We start from the raw sequence: 20,677 nt of genomic DNA, 5'->3' as shown, positions 1-20,677 counted from the left end.
AAATGAAAAGTAACCAATATGGTGAAGCATGGTGTGCAACAAATATTGTTTCACAACTAATAGCCAGTGATTTATCTGTAATTAAGAAAAACATCCGTCTCAAAAATCATCAGAGCTGTAGTTACCAAAGACCATATTTTTTTTCACAAAATAATTCAAGCAGCTAACAGCCACCTACTGAACAATGTGATGGAATGTCATTAAAACAACATCCCTTTCATCGTAAATACACCAAGTTTAATTCCAACACCAGACAATGTGCATTTTAAATAAGTAAAAACCAGAACAATATTTTTCTTTTAAAAGTATTTATTAAACAACAAAGCATACCTAGTATAAAAAAATACTGGAATCACAATCCAATTGTCCCACATATATCTTAAACATATCAATTGCAAAATTGTGTTATATCTCCAGTTTTATAACATACATGTTATACATTTTATAAATATGTCTTTTACTATAAAATAATATTTAGCACACAAAAAAGAAAACTCATTTCAACCAATACTATATAAAAAAAAGCATATTGAAATTTTCTTCATTTAGAAAAAAAAATTCAGTTCTACTTCAACCTATCCACACCTTTCTGATGGGCTTCTATCACCTCACTGCATGTACAAGCAAAAATAGGGGGGGGGGGGTTATGTGTAAAGGACAGGTCCGACTCCATCCCAAAGTGTCAGTACCGGTTAGCTCGCAGTGGGAAGGAGTTGCAATTTAAGTTTATTTTTATTTTTCAAGGGGGACAAGGAACTACCCCACTCCCGAGTGTCGGTACCCGTTACCTCGTGGCGGAGAGCCCACTGCCCCCTTACTATTCCATAAATGAAGTTATTTTATTGTATGCAAGGGCCAGTGCTCATTATATTGGCACCCCAGTGTCCATGACATATTGCAAGACTGCTTTAAAAACAACATCACTGTTTGTTTTGTTGGGGCAGAGTCCTAAACCTTGAAGAATACCAAAACATATGGAGCGTTATTGGTCAAATCATTAAGAAATGCTTGTTATCTTCTTCAACTTTACAAATTAAACAATTAGGGGATTCTTTTAGCCCTATTCTGTACAAATGCCAGGGCAGCCGAAATCCCTGTTCTTAATTTTGTAATAATGTTTGTGTTTTTATTATTCTCCCGAACTGGACCAGGGGCATCTACCTTCGTTTTTAAAACTTGGTGCCAATATCTTGTGGTTTGGTCCTACTACTCCTGCCAATTTTTATTAAGCTTTAATGTAGTAAGGGACATGATTTCTGACACGCCTAGGCATATATTTTTGTTAACTGAAAATTCTATCAGAGCCTTTTTGGCAAGGCAGTCGGCCATTTCAATTACAAAAATTCCTATATGGTACCCCTTCCAGAATAATTTTATTTTCTCCATCCAAAAGTTGAAAATAAAATATCAATATTTCATTAATTAGATCCTGTCCTTCCAGATATTGGGTCCTTGGACCCATCTGTAAAATTATTGTAAGTATCATTATTGGCATCTTGAAATAAAGTCTTTTTAATAACTGGGTTGTCAGTCACTAATACTATGTGCCAAATATGAAATGGCAAAATGGGCAGGGTTAATGTCCAGGGTTTTCAATAATATTATTGGGGATATTAACCCCTACAAAATCTGCCACTTTCGCCCAAAACTCTACAAATGAGGTACCCAGGTTTGTGTTATATTTCAATATGGCAACAATTTCAACTTTAAATTTGTATTTAATTAGTATCAGGATTTAATAGAAAGCAGTCATCTAATAGCAATCATCTAATGCAGTATTTGTTTACCAAATACAATGTTGCTCAGATAAGAATATTTAATTTGTTAGGCCCATTTTAAAAACTTATGTTAATGGTTATGAAGTGGTGGTTAACAAGAATTGAATTACTTGGTGAACTATTGGACATCCATAACATAAAATGATCAAATTAGTTGCTATGGTTTTGGCTACATAAATACTACAACTACAGAGCATAATTTAAAAATGATAATAACTTTGATTATAAATGTTTGAGAAAAATTAAGACAAACCTACATATTCTAGAATGATTTACATCAGTTTCTCATGATCAGGCACTGAAATAAGGAATGTGTCTGGAAACCCATTTACAGGTTACTACAAAACATGGTCCTGGTAACCTATAGGTTACCACACATTTATCCAGTTTACGATTCCAATCATTATTGGTGTTAAATTCCTTACATACATGCACGATGAGCAGTATAATATATTTGTGATTTATTCACATCACTGTTCTCATTGTATTAATACTTTGTATGTAGGTGTCACATATTTCAGAGGCACCGATTTCCGTTTCAGATTTTCTCACTTTCAGTTTTAGTATTTTACCAAATCAGGTTTTTTTCATTTCAGAAGTACAAAAATTCCTTTATTGTTCCACTGACGGACACACACACTAACATTTATTACATACATTTATATATGTTGCGTTTAATGGCTAGTATAAAATAAGTAAATAAAAAGCAATGAGTCAAAACATGTCAATACTTTTTGTTTTTGGTTTTAAAATGAAATTGTGAATAAAACAAACTTGAACACTAGAAAAGTTCACTACAAATTACTTCACTTTCATCAAAAAATTCTCAACTTTACTGATAGGTAAAAACCTGAACGACTGTTCTCGACTCGTTTCGATGCCTGAAGATTGATAAATTTTGATTTTATGTGTATTTTACTTTTTTAAGTTATTAAATTCATTGATTAAAGTTTTGTCCAAAAAAAATCATTCATCTGAATCAAATCCTTCCCACTTGACTAAATATTCAGTCCTCTTGCCAATTTTTCTTTTTTCAATTATTTTTTCTTGAATGTACACATCTGAAATATACAATAAACATAAATAAATGCAATGGAGAATCTATAACAATAACAAATATGATTAGAAGTCCTACTGGAATTACCATAAAAGAAGTGAAACAAGATACTAAATGTATCCTTCCTTTGGATGCCACACATGCTGGTTATCAGTCATCTGGTCTGTAATACAAGGATTCCTAGACATTCCTCATGAAGTGTCAGTTTATACACAACACCAACTCCACTGACTATAATTAAAAGTACTACAACATAGTATCTATACATTATATGAAAACAATACTATTATGACTATACAAACTACACATGAACATAATACTATCAATATACATAACATTTGGCCTTTGGGGGGTCAGTCAGCACTAAGTACATCATTTCCATCATGTGTACTGTATGTGGAATAAAGTACAGTGACAGGTGCCTGTGGAAGTATAATGTAAAAATGCTACGGTTCAGCCAGAGCTTCAGCAGCAGCCTTTAGCTACGGATTGGTATGACCTCAGCGGTAGCTGTGGCTTGCGGTTCAGCTAGCTTCAGCAGTAGCACCCCCATACTAGTTTACTTGTTATTGACAAGATGTACCTGCATGTACTACAGATTGGTGTGAACCTCAACAGTAGCACCTACATTGTATATTGCCTGAAATATGGAGTAAATATGTGACATAAAATTTGTATCTGTGACAAAAACCAACAAGCCCACAGCAGTAGATGTGCACTACATTGATAGTTGCCTGTGACTACCTGTAGTAGGTAGTGCTACACTACCGGGCTGCAAGCTTCCTGTTAGCATACACATTAAGGGGTATTCCCCTGCATGAACACTGAAGGTTGATAACGATAGATATCAGTAATATATACATTGTATATGTGACTGAATCTTAGGGATAAAACACAATAGTTTTAAGTATGTGAAAGGCCAAAAAAGGCTGGAATTATGTGTAAGCCGACTGCCCCCAATTAATATGTATATAACTAAGAAAGTAAAATGTATACAACTAAGAAATATAATTGTTTATATGACACTGCTAATGTATATACATTGTACATGTAGGTACCTGTAGACACTGTACTTATCAAATCATATTACAAATAACATGCTACTTTAAGTCACGGTCTGTTCATATACTGGTACACTAAGAGAATAATGCATTTACACTTGAGCAGCTCTAAGAGTATTGCTATCAATGTTGCTATATCTCCTATAACAGTCTGAACTCCACCTGCCCATAGTTTTAATTAAATGGTCCTCCATTCTATTTGTTGCACATGAAGTTGCTGCTCCCTTACGAAAGGAATGCCCATTATAGTGTTCGGAATCAAGTGTTCAACACATTCAGCACATATTTCATATGATTGATAAATGTCTGCCTTGATAAAGGCTGGCTTGTATCTATCACGAAAAGGGTCACTAGGGGAAATTGTATTTACTTGCCTATTGCGGCTATCAATGTATGCTTTGATTGCCTCAACAGGACATATAGATAATCCATTTTTGAACAAGTACAATTTAACACCTCGTCTTCCTGGGTCTGTTTTAGATGTCTTAAGTGTTATTGTTACTTTTCCACCAGCATAATCTAACACCACATCACTAAAAGACAAGTTCTCATTTGAATTGTATTTATTTAACACTGTAAACTCTCCGCATCTCAAGAATGCATAAAATGCTGCTCTCAACATAGTAGCCATGAATGGTGAGAATAACGCTTCCAAATTCAAACATGTCTTTACCAAAATCTGACCCATAATGGGAAGTCTTGGACGTGTTGTTTGCGTTTGCATTCATTTAACGGCTTGTAAAATTGTTAGCATCCTATGCAGGTTATTCCCTTCAGGAGTAATCATCGGATTGTTTCCATGTCGTAGAAAATAGTATCGAATCCCACACAAGTACAATTTGATGGTTCCTAATTTTAGTTTTAAAAATGAATAACAATGAGTGATGAAGTATATCAGAATATCTTCTGAACTGGGTGGTAGTTTGGTGTCATTCCAAGTCACACTGCTCAAATGTAGAAATCTTTTGTATGCATCAAACCCTACTTTGTATATCTTGTGTGTTGATTCTGATATGACTCCCTGCCATAGTTCATCGACTGCCTCTGTCAATGCCACATTACCTGTGAGGATTCTGGGCACAGGTGTGGTTGGCTGTCAGCTAGTGGTGCTGCTTGTCTGAACTTGCTTATCTGAAGACGAGACAAATGATCAGCAATTAAATTATCTTTGCCTGGTACATGTTTAGCATAACAACAAAAGTTGTAAATTGAAGCTTGCCAAGTTAATTTTCTCATGAGTTTCATTATCACAGGTGATAACGAGTTTCATTATCACAGGTGATTTTGACCTCCCTTTAGAAATTATATGAAATGTAGTCAAATTGTCACAATGAAACAAAACTTTTTTCTTACACCACAGTTTTCCCCACAAGATGGCTGCTACTACAATTGGATACAATTCTAAGAAGGCCATTGAGGTTGTTTCATCTTTTAACACCATTTTCTTTAATTCTTCTGGCCATGCAGAGGCAAACCACTTCCCTGTGAAGTATCCACCGAAACCAATGGTAGACGCTGCATCTGTATATAGTCCCAGGTCTGGTGCCTGATTTAGATATTGATCATAAAATAATGAAATGCCATTCCAGTTTGTTAGAAATGTATACCACATATCTATATCTTGCTTGCATTCATTGTTAATGTGTACATGATGATGTAAATGTTGTACTGTTGTCGATAAAGAAATGAGATAAGATACAAAACCTCTGCCCGGCACCACCACACACATAGCAAAATTCAAATGACCTAACAACTGAAGAAGTTCACGTTTAGTACAAGATTTAGAGTTGTATATGTGCTTAAAAAATTCAGTTATTTTGTTCATTGGTAAACGAGCTTCCATAGTCTGTGTATCCAGAATTATCCCTAAGTATTCCAAACAGGTAGTTGGACCCACTGTTTTGGGTTTTGAAAGAGGAATATTCAGCCTATGAAACACTGCACAAAAGAGCCATAGTTCTCTCACCCATAGCATCTGCTGGCTCAATTGTGAGAAAATCATCTAACAAGTGAAGTATGTGCTGAATACCATAGTTATTGTGTGCAATCCAACAGATAGTATCCGACAACTGATCAAACAATTTGGGACTGCTTCTGCACCCAAAAGCCAGTCGTTTGTAAAAATAATATTTACTGTTCCATTTAAAGCCAAATAAATGCCACTGATCTGGTTTGATGGGTAATAATTTGAAAGCATCCGATATATCCGTTTTACAAAGCCATTCCCCCTTTCCACATTTTTGAATTATTTTAATTGCATCATCAATTCTCTCGTATTCCAAAGAGCAGTCATCTTTATTTATTAATTTGTTAATGCTGGGATGTTCTGCATCGCCATGAGGGGCAGAGAGGTCAACTATCAATCTTTTCTTGCCCGAGTACTTCCCTTCGGCAATACCTATAGGGTTAATTCTATACTGTGAGAAAGGTGGATTTACCAAGGGTCCTATTACCAGGGTTCATACACTTAAAGGAAGTCGAAATTCCAGGGTTTTTCAAGCACTTTCCAGGTCAACTTTACCAAAATTCCAGGACCTTACAGAGTTTCCACAGGTCGTTAAACACGCAAGTGCCAACCATCTTTGTGGGTTTACAATACACATGTATATTCATTAACTTGACATGCTCCCTGAACTTGCTAAATACCCAGCGGCAAAAAGTGACAAACTTTCTTTTCCAATATGGCGACGCCGTCGCTTGGATCTCGTGGCCGCGTGAGCCTCGCATCGCAAGATAAAAAACAACAAACATTCACACGTCAACTGAGCCGGTAAACATTGATTGGCCGGACGATTGGCATTTGATTGTGCCGCGGAAATGAAACAAATAATTTAATTACATGTTAAATAAAGTAAATAAAGCCTCCGTTTTAGGCGTTTATATTTTATTTGACATCAAATTATCATTTTCAAGAGTTTTCCAGACCGCAAGATGATTTTTAAGGGTATTCAAGCACTGGAATACATTAGTTTATTTTTAAGGGTTTTCAAGGGTTTTCCAGGCGCGTACGAACCCTGTATTACAAAACCCTTCTCTACTTCTTGTGAAATAAGCTTTGTAACTACTTCCTTTGTTTCATGGCTGATTGCAAATTTTTGCATTCTTTGTGACCGATGTTGCATTCCTTGACCAAAGTGTCAAAACCATACACAAAACTATTGCAAAGATATTGAACAAATTTGGTATTTTGATGGTGTCTTAATTCTAAATTTAGTCTGTTGACATCGATAGGTGACATAGAAGTAACATGCCCACTGTCACAAACAGCTGCTGGTCATTTCTGTGCTGTAGCTGCCACTGAACTGGTTGGACAACCATGGCGACCATGTCCATGCTTTTTACATTTTGCACATACATGCAGGTAAGGCAGATTTGGGTGTACATGATGTTTCCCCGTTGAAGTTGTTGCATACTTCTTTATCACCCCAGTACATTCTTTTCCTGCCCCATCTATCAGTATCTTTAACTGATTTCTCAAAATACATGTGACTTTTAGCTTTGTGATTTGTTGATCGTTCACATTGCCAAGTTGTGTGTGTCAAACTTGAACAAAGTTCACAGGCTTTGATTCTCTGACCAGATGTCACCCTGTTATACAACTTGATATCCAAAAGTGACCAGTCAATTTTTATGCCAGTCAGTCTCAATGTCTCTGCACATTTTGTAGAGAACAGGTGATGGTAATCATAATATACTTTGCCATGTGTATTATGAATGTCTACCAGCAAACTTTCATAGTGATCAAGTTCATTGCGCCTTTGGGGAAACACCTCTCCCATTATTCTTTTATATTTGCCATACACTGTGAGAAATTCTGACAGTGTTAAATGTTCTGACAACCTGTGATCCTGTTTATCAAATTCCAATCCAGGACTTGGAAGGGAAGCCATATTTATATGCTTACCTTCCAAGATAGCTTTTCTTAGCGAAGCTGACACTATATCCATGTGTGGAATAAGGTCTGCTGGTATGTGGTTAGGACCCATGTTCCTTTTCCACATATCCAGAATGCTTGTATGTTGTCCACGACTCGTACTACTTGTAGGCACTTCCTCGTTCATGCTGGTAGTTGGGGGGTTGCCACGCGACATCTCTTCATACGCCGTCGCTAATGTTGGTGCTCATGTACTGTTACCCGTGGCATTAACGTTGGTGTTGCTCTGCATTAGAAGCTGTTGCATTGCAGTCATCTGTTGTTGCATAATAACCATTTGCTGCAACATAATATTGTTTTGGCTGGGCGCCGCCATATTGAAGACTGGTTCTGCTGTAGAGTTACGACTAATGCCGATAGATGGCGTATCAGCATTGGTCGAAATAGTTGCACTGCCGCTATCGCTTGTAGTTTGGCCTACCTCTTCATTGGGGGCGCGAACATTTGTTTCACTTCTACACATATTGTTATTGCCTGTCTGTTTCTTCTGGTCTGTTCTCACATTGAGTAGGCCTCTTTAGTTCAAATAAATTCTTGAGCGCCGTTTTTGTCATGTTTGCTGCTGTCTGAATTCCCAAGTTCTTCAACTCTTCTCTGCCGTCCAGTTATTTGAATCCTCGACTTCGTATGGTCTAGCATGACTTGTCAACGTTCTAGCACGAATGCTGCGATGTGTAGCCATTGCAGATAGCTGCTATCTCCTTCGAAAGTTTAACACATCGTTTCTGTTAGTCCTCTCCACTAAACGTCCAAGAAATAACCACAATCCCCACTGTTTCCAAATAATTTCTGTTCAATGCTAGAATATCTTGCAAGAGTAATTTCCAAAACAACGCCCAAAGTAACAAGCACCGACCCTTAGAAAACCATGAAACTGCCCAGTCACGTGACTGTGGCAACCAATCGTGATACAGGCTCCACTAAGATGTCCCAGGGATGAGTTATTAATAGCTCTGCACAGAGCTCACTTCCTGGGAACCTTGAATACTGTAGGCTTAAACATGTGCTATTAATAGCCTGTTAGATATTGTAGACAGCCGTTCTAAGTACTGTTTGTAATTTGTACTTGGGATAGTAAATAGTAACCTGGTGTATGTGTATAAACACATCTTATTATACAAATAAGAAAATAATTAAATTCTTCTTATTCATCTTTCACAAGGTAAAAGTACAACATTCAATACTATTTTGTATTCTGAATCCTATTATATACAGAACCTGAAAATGTAAAAAAACCAAAACAACCCAAAACAACCTTCAAAAACCCCTCCCTCAAAAAATCCCCAATCTCTTCCAAAGGCATTAAATGTATTTTAAATAAAAACATGAATGTATGTCGGCTGTGACTCACCTGCAGACAAACTCTTTTTATTTTTTGATGCAATTTTCCGATCTGCCACTTAGAAAAACAAAATAGAGTAACATAACATATATAATTAATGTAGAATTACAATATTATAATGCAAGGAGCTATAATGGTATTGAATTTATCTTAAAGTGATAATGTAAGGTCTCCAATAATTTAGTGTCTTAGTAATGAAAAAAACTAATACATCCACACTGTTTGAAACATTAATATATTTTTGCTATTAAGTGTATTCATAATTGTTTTAAACACTTTTACAAGAACTGCCACCAATAAATTTGAGATAATAGCCAATATGCTTATTATCATTTACATAACAGTCAAAAGTAGTTGTCATTGCTATAAAAAGACATGGGATGAACTGTTCTATAGGATTATGTGGTAAGACTTGTCCCTATTCCTCAATGTTTTTTCATTGGTTTAATGAATTGTTTTGTGGCAGTCATAAAAATAGTAAAAATAAGACTGACGATTTCAATCTATAGCAGAAGCATATTTTTTTAATGGGCATGGATATATTGGTATATTGGTGTTTTTATTACTAAAAGACGTTAAATTATTGGATACCCTATATTATAACTTTAAACTACACTTTAAATTATCTAGGTGATTGTCAAAACTAGATACATGTATAAAATAATTTTCAAGTAGTAACCATAAAATTAAAAGAAAAGATATAAATTTAAATGATTTTATATTTTGTGTACATTATATATGCTATTTAAAAGGCAGTTTCCTGTGTTTTAATGAATTCAAAGACATGGTGATCTACCTAAATACCATATTGTGTAATATTTGCAGAAAAGAAGTGCAATCTTCAAAACTGATCATTTTATAAAAATATTAATGTTTCATCATTATAATCCTCAAGTATGTTATAAAATAACTTCAAACAAATCCATAACCAGTAAAGTAATTTCCACAAACTAATAATCCTAAGGTTTTACGAGTGAAATAAAAATTCAGTTAGTTGATACAATAATGAAATGGAAGAATAATATTAATAACTTACATTTCCTCTTTCGGTGTCTGACAACTGTAACTAAAAATCAAATTAACTCAATTTAAAACATATTATATATTATAATTTCGGTTTACTTGTGATTCAAGCCTATCATTCAAACATTTATCAAATAATAAAATTTATAATATACCAGTAATTGTCTATGTATTTCTAAATATGTTGTTGTTTTTTAAATATCTAAGCCTCATTTTATTACTGAAGTAAGTGCAATAGAAAGTAAATATTTTTGGGTTGTTGTTGTGATATTTAAATACTTGCGTGGAATGTCATCAGTTTCTGGTTTGTTTATAATCAACACATTTGCTTGATCACTTGTTTCTTCTAAAAATATGAAATGAAAAAAAATAAAGTAAGAATTAGATGAGGCTAAAAGAAATTGTAAGTAATTTGACTAAGTACCACATAACAAGCAATATGAAAAATGTCATAAACCTGCTAAATCTTTTTTAAATGTTTATGGTATTCCTTGAACAAAATGTTACCACTGTTTAAATCTATCATTCTATTTATGGAAGCTTGTTGTGGATTAATAAAGTATATATTTTTGGACAGAATAAATTATTTTATTGGTTATTTTACCTAATTGTGCAAGTTTATACAAATAACACTGCCAGAATATATATATTTTTTAAACAGTATTGTATAGATTACAAATGTTAACAATTTAGTAAAAATGTCTACTGGAAAGGTAATACCCAGAAGCTTTGAATATTTTCAAATTCCAATTGTAAACTACAACGTATATACTACTGTATATTAGAGGATCTATCATTGTTAATCTATACTGCATGTAGATGCTCTGGCTTACCAAAAACGTCTTCAGTTACCACGTTTTGTCCAAATGTAAACTTCAACGTAGCAAATACTGTATATTAGAGGATCTATCATTGTTAATCTATACTGCATGTAGATGCTCTGGCTTACCAGAAACGTCCTCAGTTACCACGTTTTGTCCAAATGTAAACTTCAACATAGCAAATACTGTATATTAGAGGATCTATCATTGTTAATCTATACTGCATGTAGATGCTCTGGCTTACCAGAAACGACCTCAGTTACCACGTTTTGTCCAAATGTAAACTTCAACGTAGCAAATACTGTATATTAGAGGATCTATTATTGTTAATCTATACTGCATGTAGATGCTCTGGCTTACCAAAAACGTCCTCAGTTACCACGTTTTGTCCAAATGTAAACTACAACGTAGCAAATACTGTATATTAGAGGATCTATCATTGTTAATGTAGATGCTCTGGCTTACCAGAAACGTCCTCAGTTACCACGTTTTGTCCAAATGTAAACTTCAACGTAGCAAATACTGTATATTAGAGGATCTATCATTGCTAATCTATACTGCATGTAGATGCTCTGGCTTACCAGAAACGTCCTCAGTTACCACGTTTTGTCCAAATGTAATCTTCAACGTAGCAAATACTGTATATTAGAGGATCTATCATTGTTAATCTATACTGCATGTAGATGCTCTGGCTTACCAGAAACGTCCTCAGTTACCACGTTTTGTCCAAATGTAAACTACAACGTAGCAAATACTGTATATATTAGAGGATCTATCATTGTTAATGTAGATGCTCTGGCTTACCAGAAACGTCCTCAGTTACCACGTTTTGTCCAAATGTAAACTTCAACGTAGCAAATACTGTATATTAGAGGATCTATCATTGTTAATCTATACTGCATGTAGATGCTCTGGCTTACCAGAAACGTCCTCAGTTACCACGTTTTGTCCAAATGTAATCTTCAACGTAGCAAATACTGTATATTAGAAGATCTATCATTGTTAATCTATACTGCATGTAGATGCTCTGGCTTACCAGAAACGTCCTCAGTTACCACGTTTTGTCCAAATGTAAACTTCAACGTAGCAAATACTGTATATTAGAGGATCTATCATTGTTAATGTAGATGCTCTGGCTTACCAGAAACGTCCTCAGTTACCACGTTTTGTTCAAATGTAAACTTCAATGTAGCAAATACTGTATATTAGAGGATCTATCATTGTTAATGTAGATGCTCTGGCTTACCAGAAACATCCTCAGTTACCACATTTTGTCCAATATGTAAACTTCAACGTAGCAAATACTGTATATTAGAGGATCTATCATTGTTAATCTATACTGCATGTAGATGCTCTGGCTGACCAAAAACGTCCTCAGTTACCACGTTTTGTCCAAATGTAAACTTCAACGTAGCAAATACTGTATATTAGAGGATCTATCATTGTTAATCTATACTGCATGTAAATGCTCTGGCTTACCAAAAACGTCCTCAGTTACCACGTTTTGTCCAAATGTAAACTTCAACGTAGCAAATACTGTATATTAGAGGATCTATCATTGTTAATCTATACTGCATGTAAATGCTCTGGCTTACCAGAAACGTCCTCAGTTACCATGTTTTGTCCACCATTTGCTAGTGCTTCTAAAACTAAATTAAAAATAAATAAATAAGTGTAACCATGTGGGTTTTGTTTTCATGATTTTATTATGCACAAAACACATGCACCTAAACCTTTGGCTAGGAACTGTAGGGACATGCATTTACTTATCTAAATATCTAACCTCTGACCAGGGACAATGCCGATCAACCAATAGACTGGCCAGCTGTGTTTGACCCAGTTGGTCATTGTCACTTACCTGACATTCTTTCACCTGTCACGATTTACACAGGCTACATACTCTCGATCTGCATTTGAACTATGCAGGGATAATTGACATTTTGACTGTTTTGATGATGTTACCGCCCTAAAGCCCACAGCTCAAGGGTTTGTTTTGACTATAAAACCATATTCTCCAGAATAAAGAAACCTATCTATACCAATCTTCACCTAGTCCAGTTGTCTGTTCGGGGGAAGTAACATAAGCAACAATGACAATTCATTGAAATAGTATTTATATACATGCATAAAAAATATAGATCTGTATTACCTTACTTGTGAATTTTGTATTTGTTAGTATGTGCTAAAATAGTGATCTGTTTATTTTATCTCACCAAATATTTACATCATCAGGATTTTTTACATATCATTTTGAAACAGTGCTGTTTTAAAACTGATCACTGCCGTTTTGTAAGTTATAAAAATTATATTTAGCTGATATATGACAATGCTGAAAATAGCACACACAAGGCTGAGTGAGAGCAGCAGTTGAGAGGAAATGTGGTATGTACCACTTTTTTGGAGTATGTATTACACTTAACTGCAGAACTCAACCGTCTGATTTAACACAAAATCTATTCAAAGAAAAATAAGATTATATATTAGTTGTATTAGAATACATTATTTTAGCTTTCTTACACACCCATTGGTGAGAACACCATGCGTTACTTTTGGTAACACATAGTTGTTTACACATGTACATGTGTTAACAATTTCAAGACATACGACTGGCTGCTCCCAGGTCACCAATGCCATACATCCAATGAAAAAATACACAATTGAAATTGATTACATTGTGATGTATAGTTAACCTGACAATCATGGGTCTGTGACGCGTAAGTTAGCTACATGTGCAACGGTTGCAAATAACTTTTAGTCGAAAAAGATGTTAAAATTTGCTTAAAACCTGGTTTTTGTGGATATGTAAGAAATAGAATAATACATTCATGTCCGTTAGATAGCATTTATCTCACAAGTTGTTTAAAAAATATTACAAACTAGCTTTCGCTCATTAAATACATTTTAAAACAACTCGTGAGATAAATAATATCTAACGGCCACTCATGTATTATTCTCTATGTACATGTCGGCCTGATTTGTATATCTCTTCTTTGCTCACTTAAGATATAACTAAAGAGTTACAAATTATTCTTAATCACTGACCAATTATCTGTAAATTCTGTTGTAATATTTAACATTATCCAGGAAAGCCATTCAAATTTTATGAATATATGTATGTACAAAAAAAAATGTGTGTTTAATTTTTGTTAGTTCATTAAAAACCAAAATTTAGAAAGAAATTACTGGAATTTGCTGCTGCTGTTGTATCAACCTCCGTTTCCTGTGGAACTCTTGCCTTTGATGTTTCAGGTCTTACACAAAACATATTGGTAAAGTCTGACACTAATGTTATATACTATAAAATGCAACCATCACATGGAGTAAGTATGTGTAGAATTTCTTTGCAAACCCTCCCATGTGATAATTTCTGAAACAGCTCTTACATTAGACATCTGAAAAATGGACTGTGAAAGTTTAATAAAAATCTTCTTTAAAGTTTAAAGCTATGATCTAGACTTGCCATTTGTACAACAATCCTGTTCTGTCTTACATTGGTTTTTATTTGTGCATCTCAAATGTTATAATTACTGTTGCATATTAAGTCCATTGTAATAATTAAGTTATTGTAAAGTCATCAATATTTAAAGATATAAAATCCAATTTTTTTGTGAAAATGTACAAACATTTTTAAGTTTCAATATCCCAAATTATGAAACTAAAAAAAAAGAAAGAAAAGAAAAACAGAAATAAATGACGGCCAACAAATTACTAACTTCACTTCAAACTTCAATGTTGAAGAAAGGATTTTCTTAAGTTGAGGCAATAAGTACATACTGGGATTCTTGAATGAAATACCCTCTGGAAGCCTACAAACTTCTACATCAATTTTTTTTCTCTAATATGGCTTTGTAGGGTATAGGTTTTTTTAATCCAGAGGAGACCACTATAAAGAAAAAGAAATTAAAAGTTAATAATAATATCAGTATATTAATATGGACATTTAACAGATGCATATGTGACCCAGTTTTGGTAGCACTAACATTAAGAGTTTATTTGAAACAAGCTAAATGCAAAAACTGAAGTCGACCTAAATAAATAAGCAAAACTTAAATTTTAAAGTCTGAGGTCAACAAAAATGCTTTTCAACTCAAAGCTATTTCTACATGTAATCAGAACTATACCATTTATATTTTATGTACCGTAATTAGGACATACCCCAACAAGACTCAAACTTTCTTTGAACTTCACATCTCAAACTCTTTCGATCATCTTGCCGATCACTTGTTTCTGTTGTGCCTAAGTGTGATACAACAACAACATACTAAAATTTACAAATTGCAAAAAGCAGTTGCATCCAAAAACAATACAATTATATTATAAAATATATTAAACCAGTGTTTTGGCGTTGTTTTTTTAGGTTTCCATATTTATTTTTAATTTTTATCTGAAAAGTGATAAAACAAATTGAAACAAATTTTATATTGAAATTAGTTTCCGGCATATTTTGTAATTCACCCAAATCATTTCGTATAACCGTGGCATAATCCTGAATGTTTTCAGCTTCTTTTCAAATCACTGGCATGATTTTGCAAGTAAAGTTTTGATTGGTCAAATGAAAGGTCAACTGGATATAAGCTCCAATGGGCTACTGTTAGATCCACAGGAAATTAATCAGTGGAGCTAATTTTAATTAGATTGGATTTCCAAGCAAAAACATAATACTGATTTTAATGAAAATGTTACTGCTACCACCTCCAAAAAACAAAACCTATATTTTGCCTTCCAATTTGTTTTTACTGTTGTTAGGTGTGAGATAAAAAATAAATCACCTAAAATATTAGTGACAATTTTAGCATTCTTGGATGCAAGCCACTTCATTCCTTTTTGTGTTCCAAACAGTACTGGTACATCAGGGTTTTTAGCATCCAGGCTGAAGCCACTAACATGGAAACCTGAAGACTGTAAGATATCACACTGAAATAAAGAGAGATCGGGTGGATATTATACCCATAATAAGCATAACTGACCTGTCTGTTTATGCGAACAACAAGAAAACTGATTAGACCTGATTGTTCATGTTACATTTTATGAAATGTAGTCTTTTCTCCAGTGTGACCGTATTATTTCACAGATAGTCAGTACCAAATAATGACAGAACGGCTTCTAAAAAGTTACATATATAATATTATTACCCCAGCAGGTGTAATGAACAATACTATTGGATGATTTGATGCTTACAAACCAATGAACTTGTCGGTACTAAATATGACATCATCACAATTTGGCAATCACGCACAATGACATCATGTAGTTTAAAGAGTTTGTGTTTACAGCTGTCTGTTTTTGGTGTTAAATTATAACAAAATGTCACTTTAATGTAGTTCATTATAGATTTTGTACCAGAATAAAGTGAACTTTTGTTTTTGAAAATTATCTATGAACTTGATTAAATTACAAAGTTATAGCAATACTCAGAACAGTGCGTAAAGTGGTTTATATCATTTCTATACATGTACGTGCATGTGTTGAAAATTAAGGTTTTTAGAAGAAAAAAATAGCTACGGTAATAAATAGAATAACAAACTATGCACCATTTATTATCAAATTTATGTCCCTCGTGAAATAATTTTTATTTGTCACTAAAGCTCGGGACATAAATGTGATAATAACTGGTAACTGATTTATTATCCTCTATATACTTGGACGTGGCCTAGTTCAAACAAGTGGACTTTAAGAATTCATTAAAGTAATCATTTGCAATTAAATTAAAACTGAAAGCACCTTACCGATTTATTTATGATGGACATGTGCTTCTTATAAAGCAACTTCCTGTCACAGCCTTTATTGGGGTCTTGGCGTACCTTTTCTACCTGTATTTTAAACTGTGCCCGGTCTTCTTTAGAAAGTTTTTTCCACTGACTGGCACACAGTTTAAAATATATTTGTTTGGATAAGTCACCTAAAATATAAAGAATATCATACAGTAAGCACAAATCAGTACTTCGAGAGAATCTTATTCCAGACATTGAGATTGACACCCACAGATGTAACTATCATCCAAGTTTCAATGAGGAAACATTGATAGTTTGTCAGAAACAAATCTAAATGCAAGAATGTCACAGGACTTAGAGAGGTACATGGCAATTAAGGTAAAACTTACATGTATTGTTGTGTTTATGTTAGTACATTTTTTAATTTTTAAGCTGAAGTTAAACAAGATTAAAAGAAATATATTAGTATTAATAAACATATTTGTTTTGTTTTGTTTCATAAACCATATGAATTTCTTACTAATTCTATTAATTGCTTAAAATTATAACTATTTAATGTATTATATGAGTCTAGAAATGAACTTAAAATATATTAGAAACAATTATTTAAGTATACATGTATTTTATGAACTTAAAATATTACACAATGAATGCACCTCTTGAGACTGTCCCACAAAAATATGAATACGCATTTGGTCCATATGTGTAGGCCACCTTCTTTGGTTCACAGACACCTGCATGTCTGTCTTTTGCCCGCCGATTTCCTATCCACACCTGAAATTAAAATAACACAACATTAAGTTTTTGGAGAGTACAATGTAATGATATGCATGTATATGTAGAGATATTATTATGGTGTATTCACATCTCAACTGTATTTCCTATGCTCCTGCAGTATAGTTAGTTGTGAGACTAATATCACACTTCTAATAAATTGTGCTAATGATTTTTTTCATTCACATGATGCTCGTGGCATAACTCATTCTTCATTCACAGTATAAATTATTGATACTGTTCACTTAAAAACATATTTTGTAATGGTTTTGTTGATGCACTTTTTTTTACCGTAACTTTTTCCTCAGTTAAACCTGTTTGACTGGCAACAGATGCAATCTCCTTACACCCTGCCGTCTTGACACCAGCAAGCCAAGCTTTTTCCAAAATGTCCACTTGGACGGATGTCGGGTCTTCTCTCATTCTTTTCTGAAATTGGTACATATGCATATAAATAAATACGAGTACGTTGGTGTATTCAGAAAACAATGTATTTCTTAAATCACACACAGTATTCAGAATGCAATATTGATTAATTACTTGCCATTGTAAAATTAATTATTCTTTATCACCAGAAGTATTTTTACTTTAATAATTATACCACGTACATGTATTTATACATCTGGCTTTTTTTTTTTTTTTGGTCATTAGGGCTTCTTCAAAGCTGAAAGGCTAGAGCCCCCTTAATTTGAGCAGTCATGCAGGAAAATCTTCAACTGAGTATTCAGTATATCTGGTAAAAACATAACATCAATAACATAAACTTAAAATTCTAATGTTAGCATGTTATACTTGGTTATTGTTTTGATGATTTTGAATAAAATCAATTCATCATGACTAGCATTAAAGGTGTTTATTATTACGCTGACAGTCAATAATATGTGGTAAGCCATCTAAATTACTTTGTATTCTCTTTTATCCCAAATTGATAAGGACATTGGCCGATGGTGCAATTCCACCTAAACCTTGATATCATACAATTTATGTTGATGATACTATTATATAGGCTTTGTGCTAATCAGTTTTGTAGTTGCTGATAAAATGATACGTCATAAGGCAACAGCCCAACAATAAACATAATTCAGACATTGATCCCAAAATTGAGCATTGTCGACCATGAGCACAATACTTGTTGATTAGAAGACTGCACTTCTGAAGATACTTACAAAGTTCATGTGCCAGTTGTCAAATATTATTTCACTTTCCCCCTGTGCATTTTTAAAACTATGGATTGACCCATGACAAATCAAACATAGTTTATTCTTCTATAAAATTGAAATTTAACATGTAATGTGTTCTTCATGCTACAAGGATATAATGTCTAATTCAAAGTATACAGACGGTTCACTTATATAAGTTAACTCAATAGGCTACCATGAATGGTACTCATGAGATAGCCAGTTGTAGAGGTTACCAATTCTGTTCAGGAAACTTAGACAAATATTCTTTCAAGGGATCATGACAGCAAGTCTATGGAAACTAGAGGTTCATGGTATTGTCACCGCTTGTTCAATGTTTATACCTTTTGGGTAATTTCCTTCCAATTTATGTATGAAACATTTCTCATGATACACCTTCAGATTTCAATAAAAAAAACATTTTTCTATAAATATGTTGTTGGTGGAATGCAGTGAGGCACAATTTCAGTCGTAATTTCCAAATTGTCACGCCCCTTTTCAAATATGCGAATGACATTTTATATTTTCAACACTTTTTGGAGCATCTTATCTGGAGTACAGATAACAAGTTGAAACTGGCACATTTAGTAACTTGATCCCATGTCTTTATAAACAGTGTAACTCAGTGTTAAGCTACATGCAGTGCTAGTAATAGGCACTAGCTGAAAAATTAGCAAATTATGATTTTCAAGGATTTCACCAGTTTAACCAATGGCCCTTAAATGTATGATCCACTTAGGAGATAACCATATGGAGTTTTTAGATTTGTGGGTTTTATTGTTTATTTGATCCCTCAAATGTCATTTTTGACCTAAGGCATTAGCCTGAGGTGAAAAATGATACATTTGCGGGCATCAAATAGACAATAACACCCACAAATCTAAAAACCTAATATGGTTATGTCCATTGTAAACTGAATTGTTTTTTCTACGGAACTAACTGTATATTTGGTATTTCCGGGTGTTATTTTTATCCCGGAAAAATAATGTAATTAACCAATCACAATACAGAACACACTCGCCATCAGTTTACAATGCAAATTACATGTTTGATGTTTATGTATAGGTATATGCTCAGTATCAAACTTAACTCAATCACACAATTGTAGGATCTCATTCATGAAGATTATGCATCCAGTGGTGACAAATTGGTGTGACTTCCGTGACAGAGTTTGATGTAGATTTTAAACATTAAACTTATAGCTTTAGTGAATTTAGTTGTAAGAAATTTAGTATGTGTGTGTGTAATACCATTTGACCTTCAACAAAATTGGAAATTTTTAATTCATTTAACATGAACTTAGGTAACCATGGTAACACAAATCATTATGAAAATCTAAATTTGGACTTGCATAAAATGCCACAGAAAGTTCAATATACAATGCCTTAAAACATTTGTGGGGAAAACACTAGAGAAAAAGTATTTTTATGGAGATTATTTATTATATTTTTTGGCTACGATACGTGAAACAAAACAAATTGCAATCAGTTAACGTAAAAAATCAACAATGTGGACATAAAATATATCCATTCTTGTAAACAAAAGTGAAGCACCTTCCAGTAAACAGTGCAACATTTGTAACCGTGTTCAGGTGCATGTTAGGTGTGGTTAGTCATTTTCTATTTTTAATGCCACTACATGAGAATTTTTATTTTATTTTTTATTTAACTACACAGTTGACGAACACTTTGTTAATATTTAAAAAACAAAATAAATTCAGTTTTTCAAGCGTTCTGGTCCGTTCTGTGTTTTACCAACACCTATTGCTAACACTTGATGTCAATACTGATAGGCAGTACATTCATACCAGTGAATACTTTGTGCAATATAAATTTTTTAATGAATTGATTGTTAATTAACACAATTTATACACTCAAAATTATTTAGAATTGTTATGAATAGATTATGAATACTATTCACTACTATAGTAGAGGCACAAAAATGTAGCATACCCATTGCAGATCAAATATAATAATTGAAAACAAATTCTAACAGGTG

At 33.6% G+C, this 20,677-nt stretch overlaps 2 protein-coding genes and 1 long non-coding RNA gene across 4 annotated transcripts in view; 1 reads left to right on the top strand and 2 right to left on the bottom strand.

Annotated features, from left to right (window-relative positions):
• The window catches only part of LOC121374582 (serine-rich adhesin for platelets-like), a 98,125-nt gene that overhangs the window by 55,559 nt on the left and 21,889 nt on the right, over positions 1-20,677 (top strand). The window lies entirely within an intron of this gene.
• LOC121375630 lies at positions 292-13,802 on the bottom strand. 2 transcript variants are annotated; one of them, XR_005958333.1, is made up of 3 exons: positions 10,209-13,802; positions 9,182-9,229; positions 292-2,839 (listed from the first exon to the last, which is right to left on the bottom strand). It is a non-coding gene; the product is annotated as an uncharacterized LOC121375630 (long non-coding RNA). The 2 variants fall into 2 exon arrangements; XR_005958332.1 differs by having other exon boundaries at positions 9,182-13,802.
• On the bottom strand, positions 15,569-20,388 carry LOC121375626. Its single transcript, XM_041503173.1, has 4 exons — positions 17,793-20,388; positions 17,384-17,501; positions 16,743-16,915; positions 15,569-15,930 (listed from the first exon to the last, which is right to left on the bottom strand). The coding sequence occupies exons 1-4, from the start codon at positions 17,949-17,951 to the stop codon at positions 15,643-15,645; spliced, it is 738 nt and encodes a 245-aa protein (XP_041359107.1). The 5' UTR covers positions 17,952-20,388; the 3' UTR covers positions 15,569-15,642.

The sequence above is a fragment of the Gigantopelta aegis genome, chromosome 6 (assembly GCF_016097555.1).
Source record: "Gigantopelta aegis isolate Gae_Host chromosome 6, Gae_host_genome, whole genome shotgun sequence".
In the NCBI taxonomy this organism is placed as follows: Eukaryota; Metazoa; Mollusca; class Gastropoda; order Neomphalida; family Peltospiridae; genus Gigantopelta; species Gigantopelta aegis.
Note: the sequence above shows the minus strand (reverse complement) of the source record. Positions and strands in the feature narration are given on the sequence as shown.

Coding starts and splice junctions, on each gene's coding strand:
- LOC121375626 (XM_041503173.1), bottom strand. CDS start 17,951: ATGCATATGTACCAATTTCAGAAAAGAATGAGAGAAGACCCGACATCC. Junction 17,502..17,792: donor TAACTGAGGAAAAAGTTACG/GTAAAAAAAAGT, acceptor TTTTAATTTCAG/GTGTGGATAGGAAATCGGCG. Junction 16,916..17,383: donor TTGTGGGACAGTCTCAAGAG/GTGCATTCATTG, acceptor TTTATATTTTAG/GTGACTTATCCAAACAAATA.